Here is a 15,302-nt window from a genome sequence, read left to right as displayed (position 1 = left end):
AATAACTCAGAAACTACAAATCATTTCAAAGTAAAAAGTTCCAGCATGTGTCTCCACAGTAAGCTGAATTATAAAAAGTGTGAATGGAGTTTGTGCCAATATCTGCCATTGAGCCCCATTGTGAATTTCTCAAATTTGAAAGCACTATATTTCTAAAACTATGAAACATTTCAAAGATTTCTTTTCAGGCAAACCGTCCACCGTAAGATGAACCTAAATAGGTTTGAATGGAGTTTCTAGGTGTAAGTATGTAGGACTAATAGCATGCCAAAGTTTGTGCTATTGCCATTGAGAATGCATTGGGCGTTTAAGTTAAATACGGGGGACATATTTTGACAGCAGAAACTGCCTGTCATAAAACAACAAAGCAAAGCAAAGTTCTTTGTTTACCCAGGGTGAATGGACTAAGCTCGAAATGCTTGTTTACAGCCAGACCCTGCTCATAGAACATTTCATGGTAGGGGTTCAATGCCTTGCTCAAGGGCACTTCAGCGGTGGTAATTTTAACGTGCTGGTCCGGGGATCGAACATGGCGACCTTCCGATAACAAGACCGCTCCGCAAACCGTTCGGCCACCGCTGCCCCAAACACAACACACATAAGGCTTCCCCCCAGTAGGCTAGCCGCAATTTGCAACTCTAGATTTTTTTTTATAATGGGATGAATCTAGAGTTGCAATACCCTCCATTGACTCCCCACTCATCCAATTTGCGTTATGAGCTACTTTCTGTCAAGAAATTCTGTGCAGGTGATTTATTTTCTAAGTGTTGGGGTTTGTAAGCGCTCGTCGTAAGTCACTGAACGGTCCTGCGTACCATCTGTTTTGCATTTGCACTAATGCAGGAGGCAGAGCGCGACCCCTTAATTAAACGAGTGCTTCCAAACTCCAACACTTAGAAAAAGAATCACCTGACAGAAAGTCGCTCATAACATGTCTACGGTGGATTTTTATGAAACAAAAGCTCGACAGATTGAAAGAGGATAATTCAAGCTTGCCCTACAGCTGCAATGTTGGTGAGTTTAACGTCGTAAGCAGATCGCAAACGCAAATTGGATGAGAGTCAATGGGTATTGCAACTCTAGATTCATCCCATTATAACAAAATCTAAAGTTGCAAATTGCAGCTACCAGTAGGCCTTCACATTCAGTAGATCCTGTGATCTTTTGTGGCCAGATGTAATTTCTTGGGGTCTAGTAGGACTATAGTAAATAATTTAAAAAAAGATCGCTATAAAATGTTGTAAAACCAAAAAATACATATTTAGCCCCATGCTCGAATGCCCCCACCCCTGTCAAAAACAGCAAAAATCCCCAAAACGAAAGAAAGCAGCAAATGAAAAAAATTAACGCTTATCTTTTACTTTCTCTAATAACAACCTAAAACATGAACCTTGCTTGAAAAAAAACTAAAGTTGTCATTTGAACATATTTTGATGCATTTAACAAAAGTACAATAGTAATTGAAACATTTTCCCATGGACCACACTGTAATTATGCCATGGACCACTCAGTGGTTCGTGGACCACTAGTTGAGAAACAGTGCTTCAGCAGCATTGCCACCAGGGGGACTCCATCCATCTAATCATATGAACGGCATGGCACCTGTTACGTTCAAAGGAGAAGTGTGTACTGTCTATCATTCGTACTGTAGCTCTCTCTCGCTCTCTCTCTCTTTCTCTCTCTCTCTCTCTCTCTCTCTCTCTCTCACTCTCGCATTAACGACTTCGATAAAGTGAATGCTTGATTCGTTTCTCCAGTCTCAAACAAACAGATATTAACCCTGGAGCCATAGACATCATCAAATATCGGGAGTTTATTTGAGGTAAGTTGGTGTGCTGCCAGCCAGTACACACATTAAATCATTTGTAGTAAAAAATAGTAAATACACACTTGCCCGGTGGCGGAAGATGACACGGATGCGCTGTCATTTGTTTGAGATTGACTATTTCTTTCATACTTTGTCGGTAATATTAGACTTAATTTAGCGCATATTATACACCACTTAAAAATATATATATTCAACAATCATGTCTGTTTAAAGTGGGATTATATAATGATGCACTGAATGGATTTATTAACTTCCTGATATTTTGTCAACCTTCCTGTTTCTTTTTGGCACGACGCCCGTGACGTGCAACTGAACGTTCTGTGTGTTAAACGTACCCAGACTATTTTTTGTTATGTTTACTCTGTGTTTGGGCTTTTATAAATGAACTTGAAAATAAGGTTTGGAATATGTGAGATATAGATCAGCCCATTTTCTGATCTGTTACAGTAAGTTATCTTCCCCTTAGCAAGTAAATTAAGGGATCACAGCACACCTGTTTCATTATTATTATTATTATCATCATTATTATTAGTTCTATGCTGAAATGTTGCTATTTATCTGTTATTACCTTTATAAATGTATGTGACAAGCATCATGTCACTAATTAGCATTAAAATGTCGGGCATGAATGAAAGTCTTTGCTTGAAAGACAGTTTCATGTGTTGACAGCAAACTTGACAAACTGGTTGTCCAAGTAGTACATGTCATTCCACTATAGTACAAAGAGGGCGGTTTGCAGTCGCCACTGCCTGTCACTGTCACTAAAAGATTGTCTCCTTGAATCAAATATGAATGAGGCTGGTTTGAGACCAGAGTGAATTAATTATGACCTAGTAAGAGTGACTCTAGTATGAACACTTGAACAGTGATCAACTAAGGACTTTGCGGATGCCCTCAATAGAATAGATATCTCATTCTACATGCAGTACCTGCCTGGGAAATTGTCCCCTATTGTGTGTCAGAAGAACAAGAATCAAGTTAGGCCTGTATCCGGCATATTTCCTGGTAGGGGGATGACCGCCTTTGTTACTGTGGTATGGATACGTGTGCTAACAGGTGTTTCTGGGAGACGTCACGTGTCAATCAGTAACCAGGGGTGTGGGAGTACCTTGAGCCTTGAGCCACCTGGCCAGTACTACCTGTTGCCACGTGGTCTTGACTCCTGGAGGGCTGTGTACCTGGGGGGGGGGGGGGGGGGGGGGGCGTGTTGCTTCAGGTATTTGCCAGAAGGTGTGCTCTGTTTGTTCACTCTCTCTACTTCTCCTTGCCCTCCCTGTCTGCCCTTTGGGACTGCACACAGAGAGAGAGAGAGAGAAAGAATAGGAGGAGCATAGGAAGACTGCCGGTTAGGCAGCCGGCTGCTATGACACTTGAAGATAAACAAGACGAGATTTAAAGGATTTCTTCAGACCAGTGTGAACTTGTGTTGACCAGTGTGTTGTGTTGTGTTGAATTACCTGCTGTTTGACAGATAAAACGCAAGTAAGATTTACATGGGTTTTGGATTTAGAGAGAAAAGGGCTTTCAAAGAGAGAGCCTTTTTCAAACCTTTGGGTGACAAGCCCTTTTACATCACGACCAGGTTGTTATAGTTTAATTGTTGTATTTGTGCCATGTTATCTATCTAGGTTGGAGTGTGACATCCATCCAGCGCCATGCGTTTCTTACTGCGCCGGCGTTTCTCCCTGCTGAAGCTCATTCTCCTGGGAGGGACTGTGTTCATGGTGACCCTGTTGGCTCTCCAGAGAGACGTGGGCCAGGCACAGGACCCCTGGTTCCAGGATCTGGTGGTCAAGAAGGACCAGGTCATTGTCATGGTGCGAGATGCCGTCAACAACATGGGCTTAATCCAGAACCAGATCAAGCCACCAGCTCCCCCGCCGTCTCCAGAGCTGATCCCCACCGAAGACAGCCAGTGCCGCTCTGGGTTCTACAGCCGTGCTGAGCTAAAGCCCGCCCTGGAGAGGCCCCCGCAGGACCCCCAGAGTCCTGGCGCCGACGGCAAGGCGTTTAACAAGGAAAATATGACCCCAGAGGAGGAGAAGGAGAAAGAAGAGGGCATGACCCGACACTGTTTCAACCAGTTCATCAGTGACCGCATCTCCCTGAGCCGCAGCCTTGGCGACGACACCCGGCCTGTAGAGTAAGAGAGGACGTTCCTAGAATTATCCTGACTGGTCGATAGTTGAGAGGCTAGCTCTTTTTATCTTTTTTACTGCTAAGTGCATTTACATACACATTGTGCTACAGATAATAACCAAATTCTCAGTCAAGGTAATACTTGCAGAAATCATTTCCATCTCAATATTATGATCTGAACATTGCCATGGAAATGGAACCGAACTTAACCCATTTAGACCTGAGGCGGATTCTAAAAACGCCTTCTATAAACCGAAGGTTTCTGAAAACCTTCAAATTCTTCTTAAAAAATAATAATCTTGCTCCAGGTCTAAATCATGGATTACAACTATGGTAAAACAGGATTAGGCGTATATATTTGTATCAGTGTTGTAGATAAAATAGGAATATGGCTGCCTACAGTATCCTACTCCAGGCTATCCTGATCAGGATGTAAGCTTATCTCGGACAGTTGAAACTTACTACTGTTAATTTTCCTTTATCTCCCAACTGAGAGACGTGTCACAGACACGTTTTAATGCCCTTGACAGTTATTTGTTCTGTGAATAGCTTTTAAACTGCCTTTCTTCAAGGGGGAATTGTTTACGCTTAGGGCTGTGCTTTATTTGTCTAAAAATAGATAGTGAGAGCATGCCACCTAAAGCCTAATGCAAACAATGGTTGGCTATTACACGTACTGTAGTTTGATGGACCAGCTGCAGTGGCTGGCTGGCTGGAAGTGTGTGTGTGTGTGTGTGTGTGTGTGTGTGTGTGTGTGTGTGTGTGTGTGTGTGTGTGTGTGTGTGTGTGTGTGTGTGTGTGTGTGTGTGTGTGTGTGTGTGTGTGTGTGTGTGTGTGTGTGTGTGTGTGTGTGTGTGTGTGTGTGTGTGTGTGTGTGTGTGTGTGTGTGTGTGTGTGTGTGTGTGTGTGTGTACATTTGTTAGGATTGGAGTGTAAGAATGGGTCACAGATTGGGGCTTGGCCTAACCTAACAATTACAAAACCTTTCAGTTGTGACATTTGTTTTGCTTTAATGCCTGTGGGTGTGTGTCTGTATCTCTGTTCTTTATTATAAAAACACACACACACACGCTGGTTCTTTATTCATGGTATTCCCCAACCAAACACCTAGCTGCCAAGGGCTGTGTAATTTCCCTCCATATAATGTGTGCGTGAGTATTTTGACACGGTTTGACTTTGCACAGGTGTGTGGAGCAGAAGTTCCGGCGCTGTCCTCCCCTGCCGACCACCAGTGTCATCATCGTGTTCCACAACGAGGCCTGGTCCACCCTGCTCAGGACGGTCCTAAGTGTCCTGCACACGTCTCCTGCTGTCTTGCTTACAGAGATCATCTTGGTGGATGATGCTAGCATTGCTGGTAGGACACACACTCTAACTAAGGTCGCATGCACACCTCTAATTCGGTAGACTCGATGCGAATGGGCGGAGAATTTTTTATTTTTTCATTATTGAATTTGCTGCGTTTGCCTTCACACCGCGCTGTCATCCGCAGCAATTGGAAACGCAGCAGGGACCTTTTATCAATGTGTTCAATTCATACACTACACAGTGAAATATATGTGTTCAAAAAGATATATACTTTGAGTAATAGTTAGGACTTTAGGACGTAAAGTGATGGTTGTGTGTGTGTGCGTGCGTGCGTGCACGTGTGCGCAATAACGGATGTCTACAACTTTACCAACTTGTTTGATAAAGTATCGGCTAGCCTACTAAAGCCTCCATACATTAATAAACCTGGTAGGTTAATAGGAGTAGCCTACTGTCTACACTCTACACAACCACATATACCACTTTTATCTGACTCCAGATCAGCGGAGCCGCCCATCAGGATTCCCGGTCTGTACTACTAAGCGCAAACACTTTATGCAACCTGCAAATGTGCGATGGAACCTAATCGCCTCCATTCTCTTGCTATATATCCTGCATACTGCATTGTTGTGTGTATAACCTTCAGCATAAGCCTATGATGGTTTGGCCATATTGCAATAAGGGCTTCTATCTCTTCATTAGACCACGCGTGTCCACGGGACATCTTTACGCGTCGCTGTGTAATCATGCCTTCTCCTTCCTTCTCGTGTGCAACTTCTTCTTCTGCTGCGTTGTGAAGCGAAGTGAAACCCCCATTTTTTGGCAGAGATTCGATTGATTACACCTGCCAAACGAAGCGCACTTTCCGATAATGCGCCGCAGGATTCGTTTTAATCGCAGTAAAGCTTTCTGGTGTGAAAGCGACCTAACTAATAATAATTGGCCATACAACTTGTGAGCTAGTAGATCTACTGGCCATACAACTTGTGAGTTAGTAGATCTACTATTTTTCTGTGAAGAAGAAAATTGAAAACCGCAGAACAAAGGGTATTTATTAAATATAGAATATAATTAAATATTCACTTTTTTCTCTCTCACAGTTTTATTGTCACAATTCACCAGGAGCTTACAGTAGATGGCTTGATTCTAGGCTTAAAATAATTGATATAAATATTTTGGGAAATGGGAAAAATGAATGCGCTCTGGATCGGTGGAACGAACCACTAAATACAGTAAATAGCCACGTATATAATTTATAATAGCCACGACTGCTATGCCTGCTGGCCCTGTATATAATTTCTGAGTGAGTTACAAAGCACTGGAATGGAATTGTGCAATATACTTTAAATAAACAATGTAACACAATGAGTCCTAGTACACCCTGGCCTACATCCACTGTAATTAATTTAAATGAGTGAGTGTTCAAGAGATCAGTCAAAGTAGTAGCAGAATGTTATCAGACAAGTTATTCATTACTGATTAACCTTTCGAACCAATAGGTGTGGTCATTGTTCCGTTTTCTTTTTGCTGTTTTTGAGGAATAATATTTTTATAGTTTTTATTTTTTTTATTTTTGTGGGACGGGGGGGACATTTTGGTGGGTGCTTTTGCACCAGTGTTGGGTGCTTTAGTTTTAGTCATAGCCTTTTTAATTAAATTCCATTTTGACATATTTTAGTTATCTGAAATGTTTTTGTCTGTGAAAAGAGGTAGTTATTTTCAGTCATAGTGTAGTCCATGAAATGAACACTGTTTTGCTCGGCTCATATTTAGGGCTGTCACGATTAGAAATTTAAGTTAATGATTAATTTTCACACAAATAATTGCAATTGATGATTGAATTGTATTTTTTGCATTGAACATTGAAACGTCACAATTTGTATTTCTGTTTGCCTTTTAGCCTTCGTAAACACAAATGGCACAGGGCAGATTATATGACAAATAACTTCACTGACACATTACATCATTTATATATATATATATATATATATATACAAACATATAAATATATATATATATATACAAACATACAAAATAGCGGAAATAGTTGATCTACATGCTTACAACACGTGTTGTAAGCTTGTAGATCTGCTAGTTCTGCTATTTCAGAAAAATGTTTGAAAATGTATGGATTTTTCAACAGGAAAACGATTGACGATTATGCAAAAATAATTGCGATTATCTCAAATAATTGCAATTATGTAATAATCATATTCTCTTTATTTCCCCCACAACATTTGTGTTCGTATTTATTTGTTATATGTGAAAAAAGGAATATGGAATGCACACACAACATGTCAAAACAAATTCCTGGCAATGGCAAATAAAGGAATCTGAATCTGAATGTTGCTAACGATGCTTGTTTCCCCTGCAGAGCACCTGAAGCAACAACTGGAGGTGTTCCTTCATCAGTACAAGATAGTCCGCGTGGTGAGGCAGGTGGAGAGGAAGGGCCTGATCACAGCCAGGCTGCTGGGGGCCAGCGTGGCTCAGGGGGAAACCCTTACCTTCCTGGATGCACACTGTGAGGAAACCATACAGCATGATACTTTATACCACACACACACACAAGCCAATCTTTGACTTATTTTGTAATATATATTTAGGATTTACTAGTTTCAAAGTATTTTAAAAATAGTTTCAAAGTATTTGAACTCATTCCGTGTTTAACCCATTTACACCAGAGGCCGATTCTAAAAACGTCTTTTATGCCTTTACTGACAGGACAGTATAGACTAACAGGAAATGGGGAGTGACACACATTGAGACATTTAGATGGTGTCAAAGCCATGAAGTAACCAACGGTGTGGGAGTTGTACCTTGAGATTGAGACACAAGATTACATTTATCCCCAGAGCAAGCAGGCCGACTCTATTAGCTCAATGGTAAAAATATCGGCACTTTCGCAGGAAACAGGGTTCAAATGCACGGTAGAAGAGGATAGTGTTGCTTTAGTAAGTTTTCTTTAAAACGTCACATTTTTATTAAAAAAAAACAGGTCTAAATGGGTTAGAAACTTAGAATAGATGCTGTATGAAAACAGCATACCTGTATATTATATTGTCCCTTAGCTTTAAGACATTTTCCCCCAGTCTTGCCTCCTCTCATTTCTCTCTTAAGGTATTTTAATTGCAGAATAAATCAATTGAAGTCCAACAAGCTTGTCTGCGCAGACATTCTATGACCTTGCTGTGTGTGTGTGTGTGTGTGTGTGTGTGTGTGTGTGTGTGTGTGTGTGTGTGTGTGTGTGTGTGTGTGTGTGTGTGTGTGTGTGTGTGTGTGTGTGTGTGTGTGTGTTGTGTGTTGTGTGTGGGTGGGGCGTCAGGCACACTTGACGTCATAGGCTGGCATCCAAGTACTCTGATAACGGGTACTGCCCTACATTCTGACAATGGGTATTATACTAGTATTCATACAATCAGGTGGCATGTAATGCAGTTTGTTGGCCAGAGGCAAACTGTGAGATGTTACACCCGTTTTCACAGTCTCTAAACTTGATATGGAGTTAGGGTTAGAAGATACAAAGTAATTTACTGTATGTTGTTCCTCTACCCCTCCCCAGGTGAGTGTTTCCATGGCTGGCTGGAGCCTCTGCTGGCTCGTATCGTGGAGGAGCCCACTGCAGTGGTCAGTCCAGAGATCACCTCTATCGACCTCAACACCTTTAGTTTCAACAAGCCCGCAGTCAACGGCCACGCCTTCAACCGTGGCAACTTCGACTGGAGTCTGACCTTTGGGTGGGAGGCGATCCCTGATGAAGCGAAGAAGGAACGCAAGGATGAAACCTACCCCGTCAAGTAAGTTAAGAAGGGGGTTCATTATTATGGGACCTGATGTTGTTCCCCCTTTTTAAAATGATCTTCTGATTTTAATGTCTGATGATGCTTTTCTCTTCTCAGAACCCCTACCTTCGCTGGTGGTCTCTTTTCCATCTCCAAGAAGTATTTTGAACACATTGGAACCTATGACGACAAGATGGAGATCTGGGGTGGTGAGAATGTGGAGATGTCATTTAGGGTCAGTCTCACTTTCTGCACTCGTGGTGGTCAAGATTCCATTTAGTTTCACATTAATCAATATAGCTGTGAACGCATTGTTGATGCGTTCACACTGGCATTTGCAAAAGATGCAAAGATACATCTAGCTGAAGTTGAAACCAGCTACATTTTTGTAGCTGTTGCAGCAGCTACACATGTCGGATATATCTTTGTATCTTTGTGTGGCTGGCTTCCATTGAAAATGAAAAATTGTCGATTGTATCTTTGCATCTGCCCGTGTGAAAGCAACAATTAATGCAGAAACACATACAAGTGTAAAAAAAACCCTAAACATATATAGAGACAGACATTGCTGATTCTTGAAGTGGTTGCACCACTTAAAAATCATAGCATACAGTTCAACAATACAGTCAGTCCGTGAAATAATATTATTAATAATATAAATGAATATAATACTGTAAATGAATACATCTTGAACTTTTAGTTGCTAATTAGTCTTGTCATCTCATCATTGTTGTATTTGCCTATCTCATCCTCAGGTGTGGCAGTGTGGGGGTCAATTAGAAATACTTCCTTGTTCTGTGGTGGGTCATGTCTTCCGTACCAAGAGCCCCCACACCTTCCCCAAGGGCACAGAGGTCATCACGCGCAACCAGGTGCGGCTGGCTGAGGTCTGGATGGATGACTATAAGAATATCTTCTACCGCCGCAACCAGGCTGCTGGCAAGATGGCCAGTGAGGTCAGTAATCAGATTGTAATGATAGAAGCTCTTGCCAAACTACAGTTTCAAAAGAAAAACAAACTAGGAATATTACACTCGGAGTACTTAACTCCACCAATGCTACCATACTCTACAGTATATTTGTTCAGTGGCTGAAAATGTTCTCCAGTACGCCCATTTGGTTTGTTTCAATAGGGTAGGGTTTACGTTTTTTGTCTGCTGTTACGTACACAACGTTTCATGCTGTTTTTTATTTTTTTATAATTTTTATCCCATGATTTTGCAACCCAGTTTTTTCACCCAGTGCCAATTATCTAATGTAATCCTGGGCGCTACACTTCCTCTGCCAACCTGGGGGGGCAGCGGACTGACCTCATGCCTCCTTCTATGCATGAGGAGTCCAAGCTGCTTCTTTTCACCTGACAGGGGGGAATTTCCCTGGCCGGACGTAGCGCGTGGAAGGATCACGTTATTCCGACCAGTTCCTTTCCCCTCCATCAGGCGCCCCGGCTGGCCAGGGGGAGGTAGTTTTAGAGACCAGGATTACTGCATGTTTTTATGAGGGTACCTACCCTAGGGGACACGGGGAGAACATGCAAACTCCACACAGAAAGGCCCTTTCGCCAACCCCACGGTGGCACAGCACTACCGACTGTGCCACAGTGCCCCTCGTTTCATGCTGTTTTAATCGGAAAAGTAATTGCTAACAAAATAATCCATATTCTGAATCTGGAGTGGCTTTTTATGACAACCCATGCCCACTCTCTCTCACACTCCTTTGCCCAATTTGAGTTAATCAGTTCTTCCTTGCCGGATGATCAAAATATCCACAAAGGTTCATGGTGTTGTGACTCTGTTCTGGGGCTACATGCCTATTAATGTGAAGCCATGCCTGTTGCCAGAACCCCTTAGACCAATTAGTGTTACAAGTTAATAAAAAAATCTGCATTGCCCCAAAACCAAATCTTTGTTCACATCCGAGGGGGGGACGAGCGTCTACACGAACAGAATTGGCCCGTGTTTGGGGGAGGGAAGCCAGGCGGAGCGGGTGCAAGTAATCCTACAGGCTGGGGTGGCACCTGTCAGCACTGTGGGGGCTCATCACTGCCTGGCAGGTGAGTCAGTAGGATACAGGAGTGACAGAGAGGGGTAAAAAGGGGTGCTCATTTGAGCACAAATCTGCAGCAGGTGACACGTCCCTGCCTCCCATCAATAGGGACTTTAAGCAACGACTGTTTTCAGGACGGCTCCGCTACGCGGAAGTACGGCGGCTATGACGCCCACGCCATAGCTGTCAAAATCATTAAGCAAACAGCCTCCGGCGACGGCGATATTGGTTGCCATGGTGATGCGTCCATGCAGCATGTGTCAAACATAAACACATTATTATTATTTTTAAAACACCCCATCGCACGTCAGCTAACTTGCCGATATTGCTTAATTCTTACATGCGCTGGACATGATTAGCAGTGGAAAGAGGAAGGTGCTGGAGAATTCTGTGTTATTCTAAAACAGTTTTAATAAACATGATTAATATGACATATGGTATTAGTGTTATTTCTTCATTCAGAGCATGCCAACACAGCATAAGAGAGGTGATGGAGCAATCGGTGTAAATGTATGACAGCTATCATTTCAATAAACATGCTTATGACATGGCGTTGTAGACACTACGTGTAAGTGTATGTTCTGCCGTAGTAGAAAGGGCTGCGACGGAGAGCAGGTTTATGTATTGAGCACTGATCCATTTGCGGTTGCCGTAGCCGCCGTTGCTTAAAGTCGCTATTGTGTCTCAGTGTCTGTGTGGTGCATGTGATCACATTCTTTTGGCATTGTGCACATGTATGAAAAGGTGCAGGCAATGGCTTTGATAAAGTGTGCTGATCGGTAGTGCCTTGTATCAATTATGTATGTACAGGGCTAGATTTAGGCCCCGTTTAGAGCAGCCGTCAAGACGCAACAAAGTGAAAAGCCCTTCCAAAGTGGAACTCTTTGGAAACGCTCCGCCTCGCGATTCCATGTAAACGGGCAACAAGGTGGAATCCGCAAAACGTGTTATGTCATGGCTCACGCCGGCTCGCGGTGCAGAGCCGTAGAACCACGCTGCAATGGTGAATGTACATAAATAAACAGCTGTGATAGGAAGTAGAACGGAAGTGGTTCCACGCATGTGTGTGACTGGTGTATCTGGCAGCACGTCACCACCACCTACCCACCTGGCATGCACACTACAGCGTTTTCAATCGCGCAGAATAAAAAGTGAGAACGCAAAAATCATGCCCTTAGTTTTTAGTTTGTACAATTAAGGACATTTTAATTTAATGACACATAATACCCCAGGCAGCAAAGGTTTCATGACAGCATTCTGTGTTGTATTTAGTAGTTTGTCCAGAATCCCAGGCTCTTGAGAGCTCAACGTACTTTCTTTTGGGTGTTACAGAATCTGTTTGGTGACATCTCCGAACGTGTGAAACTGAGAGAGAGCTTGCAGTGCAAAAACTTCACCTGGTTTCTCAACACGGTTTACCCAGAGATCTTTGTTCCCGACCTGCATCCTGTCCAATTTGGAGCCGTAAGACATATTCACCTTTTTCTTAATCTGTGTTCCACTTTATCCTTATGGTCATGCATGCATCAATGTCATTACATGTTTGTGTTTGTGCACAGATTAAGAACTCAGGATCTCAGACCTGTTTGGATGTGGGCGAAAACAACCAGGGAGGCAAACCATTGATCATGTACCAGTGTCACAACATGGGAGGAAACCAGGTACACTAACTCAATGTCAAACCCTTCTTCTACAGTATGTGAACATGGTTTTTCATTCAAATATTTATTAGACAAAATTATATATTAAAACAATGCTGTATGTCACTATATGGCACCTATAATAACAAGCAAAATGTCCTTGTTATTAGTAGGTGTTATTAGGTTATTGGGCTCATTTAATGTATAATCTCTTGGTGCCCAAGACAAATTTCTCCTCGGAGACAATAAAGGCTAATTTAATTGAATTTAAGTGAATTAATGAGCAATTTTATGTCTCAAGACAAATTTAAGTGTGAGCTGAAAATAAAGTATTATATCATCAATGCATGAACCTGACTTCAACTGACTGGACCAAGCAATAGCACATATTTATGATTGGACCAATCATGATTTACACACCCTAATATCAAGATCTATATGGTGTACATACTACATACCCAGTTGCAGTTGCCTTGTGTCATATATCAGTTTTAATACACACACCGACTCCCCTACTCCACCTGCTTAGATCTGCTTCCATAAAATCACATTCTAGTCTGCCCAAACCAAACCTATTGCTATATCTTATCCATCAATAAACCTATTGTATCAATACATCCCCCTAGCCTAGCCCAGCGCAGTGGTATATTAGTATCGCAACGCGAGGCTAACATCCCCCACCCCTGAGTATGAAGTTAAAGCAAAAATGTCCTGTTCGATAATTGTGTCTGATCAGGCTTTTGTCTCTTCCAGTACTTTGAATACACATCTCACAAGGAGCTGCGTCACAACATTGGAAAGCAGTTGTGTCTCCATGCGACGCCCCCGCCGGAGCAGGTGAAGATTGAGCTCTGCCAGCTGAAGGGAAAGGGTACCAGTTTGGCACCTCAGCAGGAGTGGGTCATAACTGAGGTATGGATGGAGCACTGGGATGGCACTTTTTTGGGGGGATTTCGAAAACTGTCATTGATTATGACTGCACAACTGTGGCTAAAATGATAATGTTGCACAACTGTGGCTAAAATGATAATGTTGCACAACTGTGGCTAAAATGATAATGTGAGGTATTGTACTAACAATATTTAATACAATTATTAGTTTTCGGGAACTAATAATTGTATTGTGTTGTGTTTTTTTTTTGTTTTGTTTTTATATGGACATAACAATTGCATTGCTCATTGCACAGTTGTACAAATTGTAGATGCATCATTTACAGTGTGTTAGCACATGTGCTAATTTTCACCACTTGTCCACAGGAGACTTTTCTAAAAAATACAATTTAGTTTAAAAAAAAACACCCAATCAAATACAAAAAATTATACATTCTAATAATATTTACAGCAAAATTACAGTACCCATTACATAATCTCAAATACACAAGTAAACATAATCACTCTAGTACCTCAAGCTATACATGTGAACACAGTTGATTTGATTTCAACCATAGTTTGAGTCCTCTGTGGAACACGTTACCATCCGTCTCTAGTTTTAGAACCGTAGGCAAAGAGTTCCATAGGTTTGCTCCCTTTATTTGCATCTTATAATAATGTTTTGACTAAACTCACTGATTAAATTAAAATAACTATTTCAGTATGCCAGTTGGGCCAGTATATTGTACAGTATTGTGCAATTCCGGACATGGAAAAACGAAACAAAAGCTAGCACATGATTCATTGTGCAGCGCTGGCCTGGCACTCACGTATCTGTTCTTCTGTTCTGGTGCTGCAGGAGCAGCTTCTGAAGAACCCCAGCAGTGGAAAATGTGTAGCGCTGAAAGGAGGCCAGGTCCAGATGGATGACTGTAACGCTGCAGACCTCAACCAGCACTGGTCCATCAGCTGACCAGCCAGTCTGCACACCAGGGACCAACAACTCCCTGCGTTCCTCTCCTAACACACACACTGGTCTGAGAAATGAGCTCTGCTTCCAGCCTACAGGACTGACTGCATGACGTGGAGCTCTGGGACTTTGGGTTGACCTGTGTGAACAGATGAGGATCCCAACCCATCTGTGCAAAGCAGTCTCAGGGTAACCTGGGACTGGTTTTTAACCTTATTTATGATGGAATCTCAGGAAAGACAGTGGAAACATTGCGGGTTCTTCTTCCTGTTGACTATGGGAACTTGACAGCCAGAACTGGCTAGCGTGGATAAACGGGACATGTTCAATCAGAGCTGCTACAACGCTGTGCCTTTCAGTGGCTGTTTGTTGTCTCCTAATACTGTAAAATAATGTATAGTGATATTGCAAATTTGAATGTATTGCCAAAGGGACATGGGTCAAATGTTTTTAAATTAAAAAAGCAAAGCTATGCACTGCTACTCAAGTGAAATGGTCATTGTATAAAAGTAAAATTATATTTTTTAGCTATTTAAATACGAAGAAAATTTGTTGGTTTCCATTCATCAGTGATGGTAGTCAAAGTGTGTCAAAAGGTGTCTCAATAATCATGCAGTATTGTAAAGTATGTCTACCAATATATTTTCCTTCAGTGTGTGAGTCAGCTAACCACTTAAAGGGGCATTCCACTTTATTCCATTTTACTATGTCATTAATATA

The 15,302-nt window shown here is 42.0% G+C and overlaps 1 protein-coding gene across 3 annotated transcripts; it reads left to right on the top strand.

Annotated features, from left to right (window-relative positions):
• The first annotated feature begins 911 nt into the window (after nt 1-911).
• galnt6 (UDP-N-acetyl-alpha-D-galactosamine:polypeptide N-acetylgalactosaminyltransferase 6 (GalNAc-T6)) lies at nt 912-15,069 on the top strand. 3 transcript variants are annotated; one of them, XM_079518773.1, is made up of 12 exons: nt 941-1,014; nt 1,758-1,822; nt 3,457-3,971; nt 5,152-5,324; nt 7,650-7,799; nt 8,838-9,072; nt 9,175-9,292; nt 9,813-10,013; nt 12,436-12,567; nt 12,663-12,764; nt 13,497-13,655; nt 14,472-15,069. In XM_079518773.1, exons 3-12 carry the CDS (start codon nt 3,484-3,486, stop codon nt 14,583-14,585), a joined length of 1,872 nt encoding a protein of 623 aa, XP_079374899.1. In that variant the 5' UTR covers nt 941-1,014; nt 1,758-1,822; nt 3,457-3,483; the 3' UTR covers nt 14,586-15,069. The 3 variants fall into 3 exon arrangements, with proteins under 3 accessions (XP_079374900.1, XP_079374899.1, XP_079374898.1); XM_079518774.1 differs by lacking the exon at nt 1,758-1,822 and having other exon boundaries at nt 912-1,014; XM_079518772.1 differs by lacking the exon at nt 941-1,014 and having other exon boundaries at nt 1,590-1,822.
• The last annotated feature ends 233 nt before the right edge of the window (nt 15,070-15,302 follow it).

This window comes from Electrona antarctica (genome assembly GCF_951216825.1).
Source record: "Electrona antarctica genome assembly, chromosome: 2".
Lineage (NCBI taxonomy): Eukaryota > Metazoa > Chordata > Actinopteri > Myctophiformes > Myctophidae > Electrona > Electrona antarctica.
The sequence above is the reverse complement of the archived record's forward strand: the minus strand, read 5'-3'. Positions and strand labels throughout refer to the sequence as shown.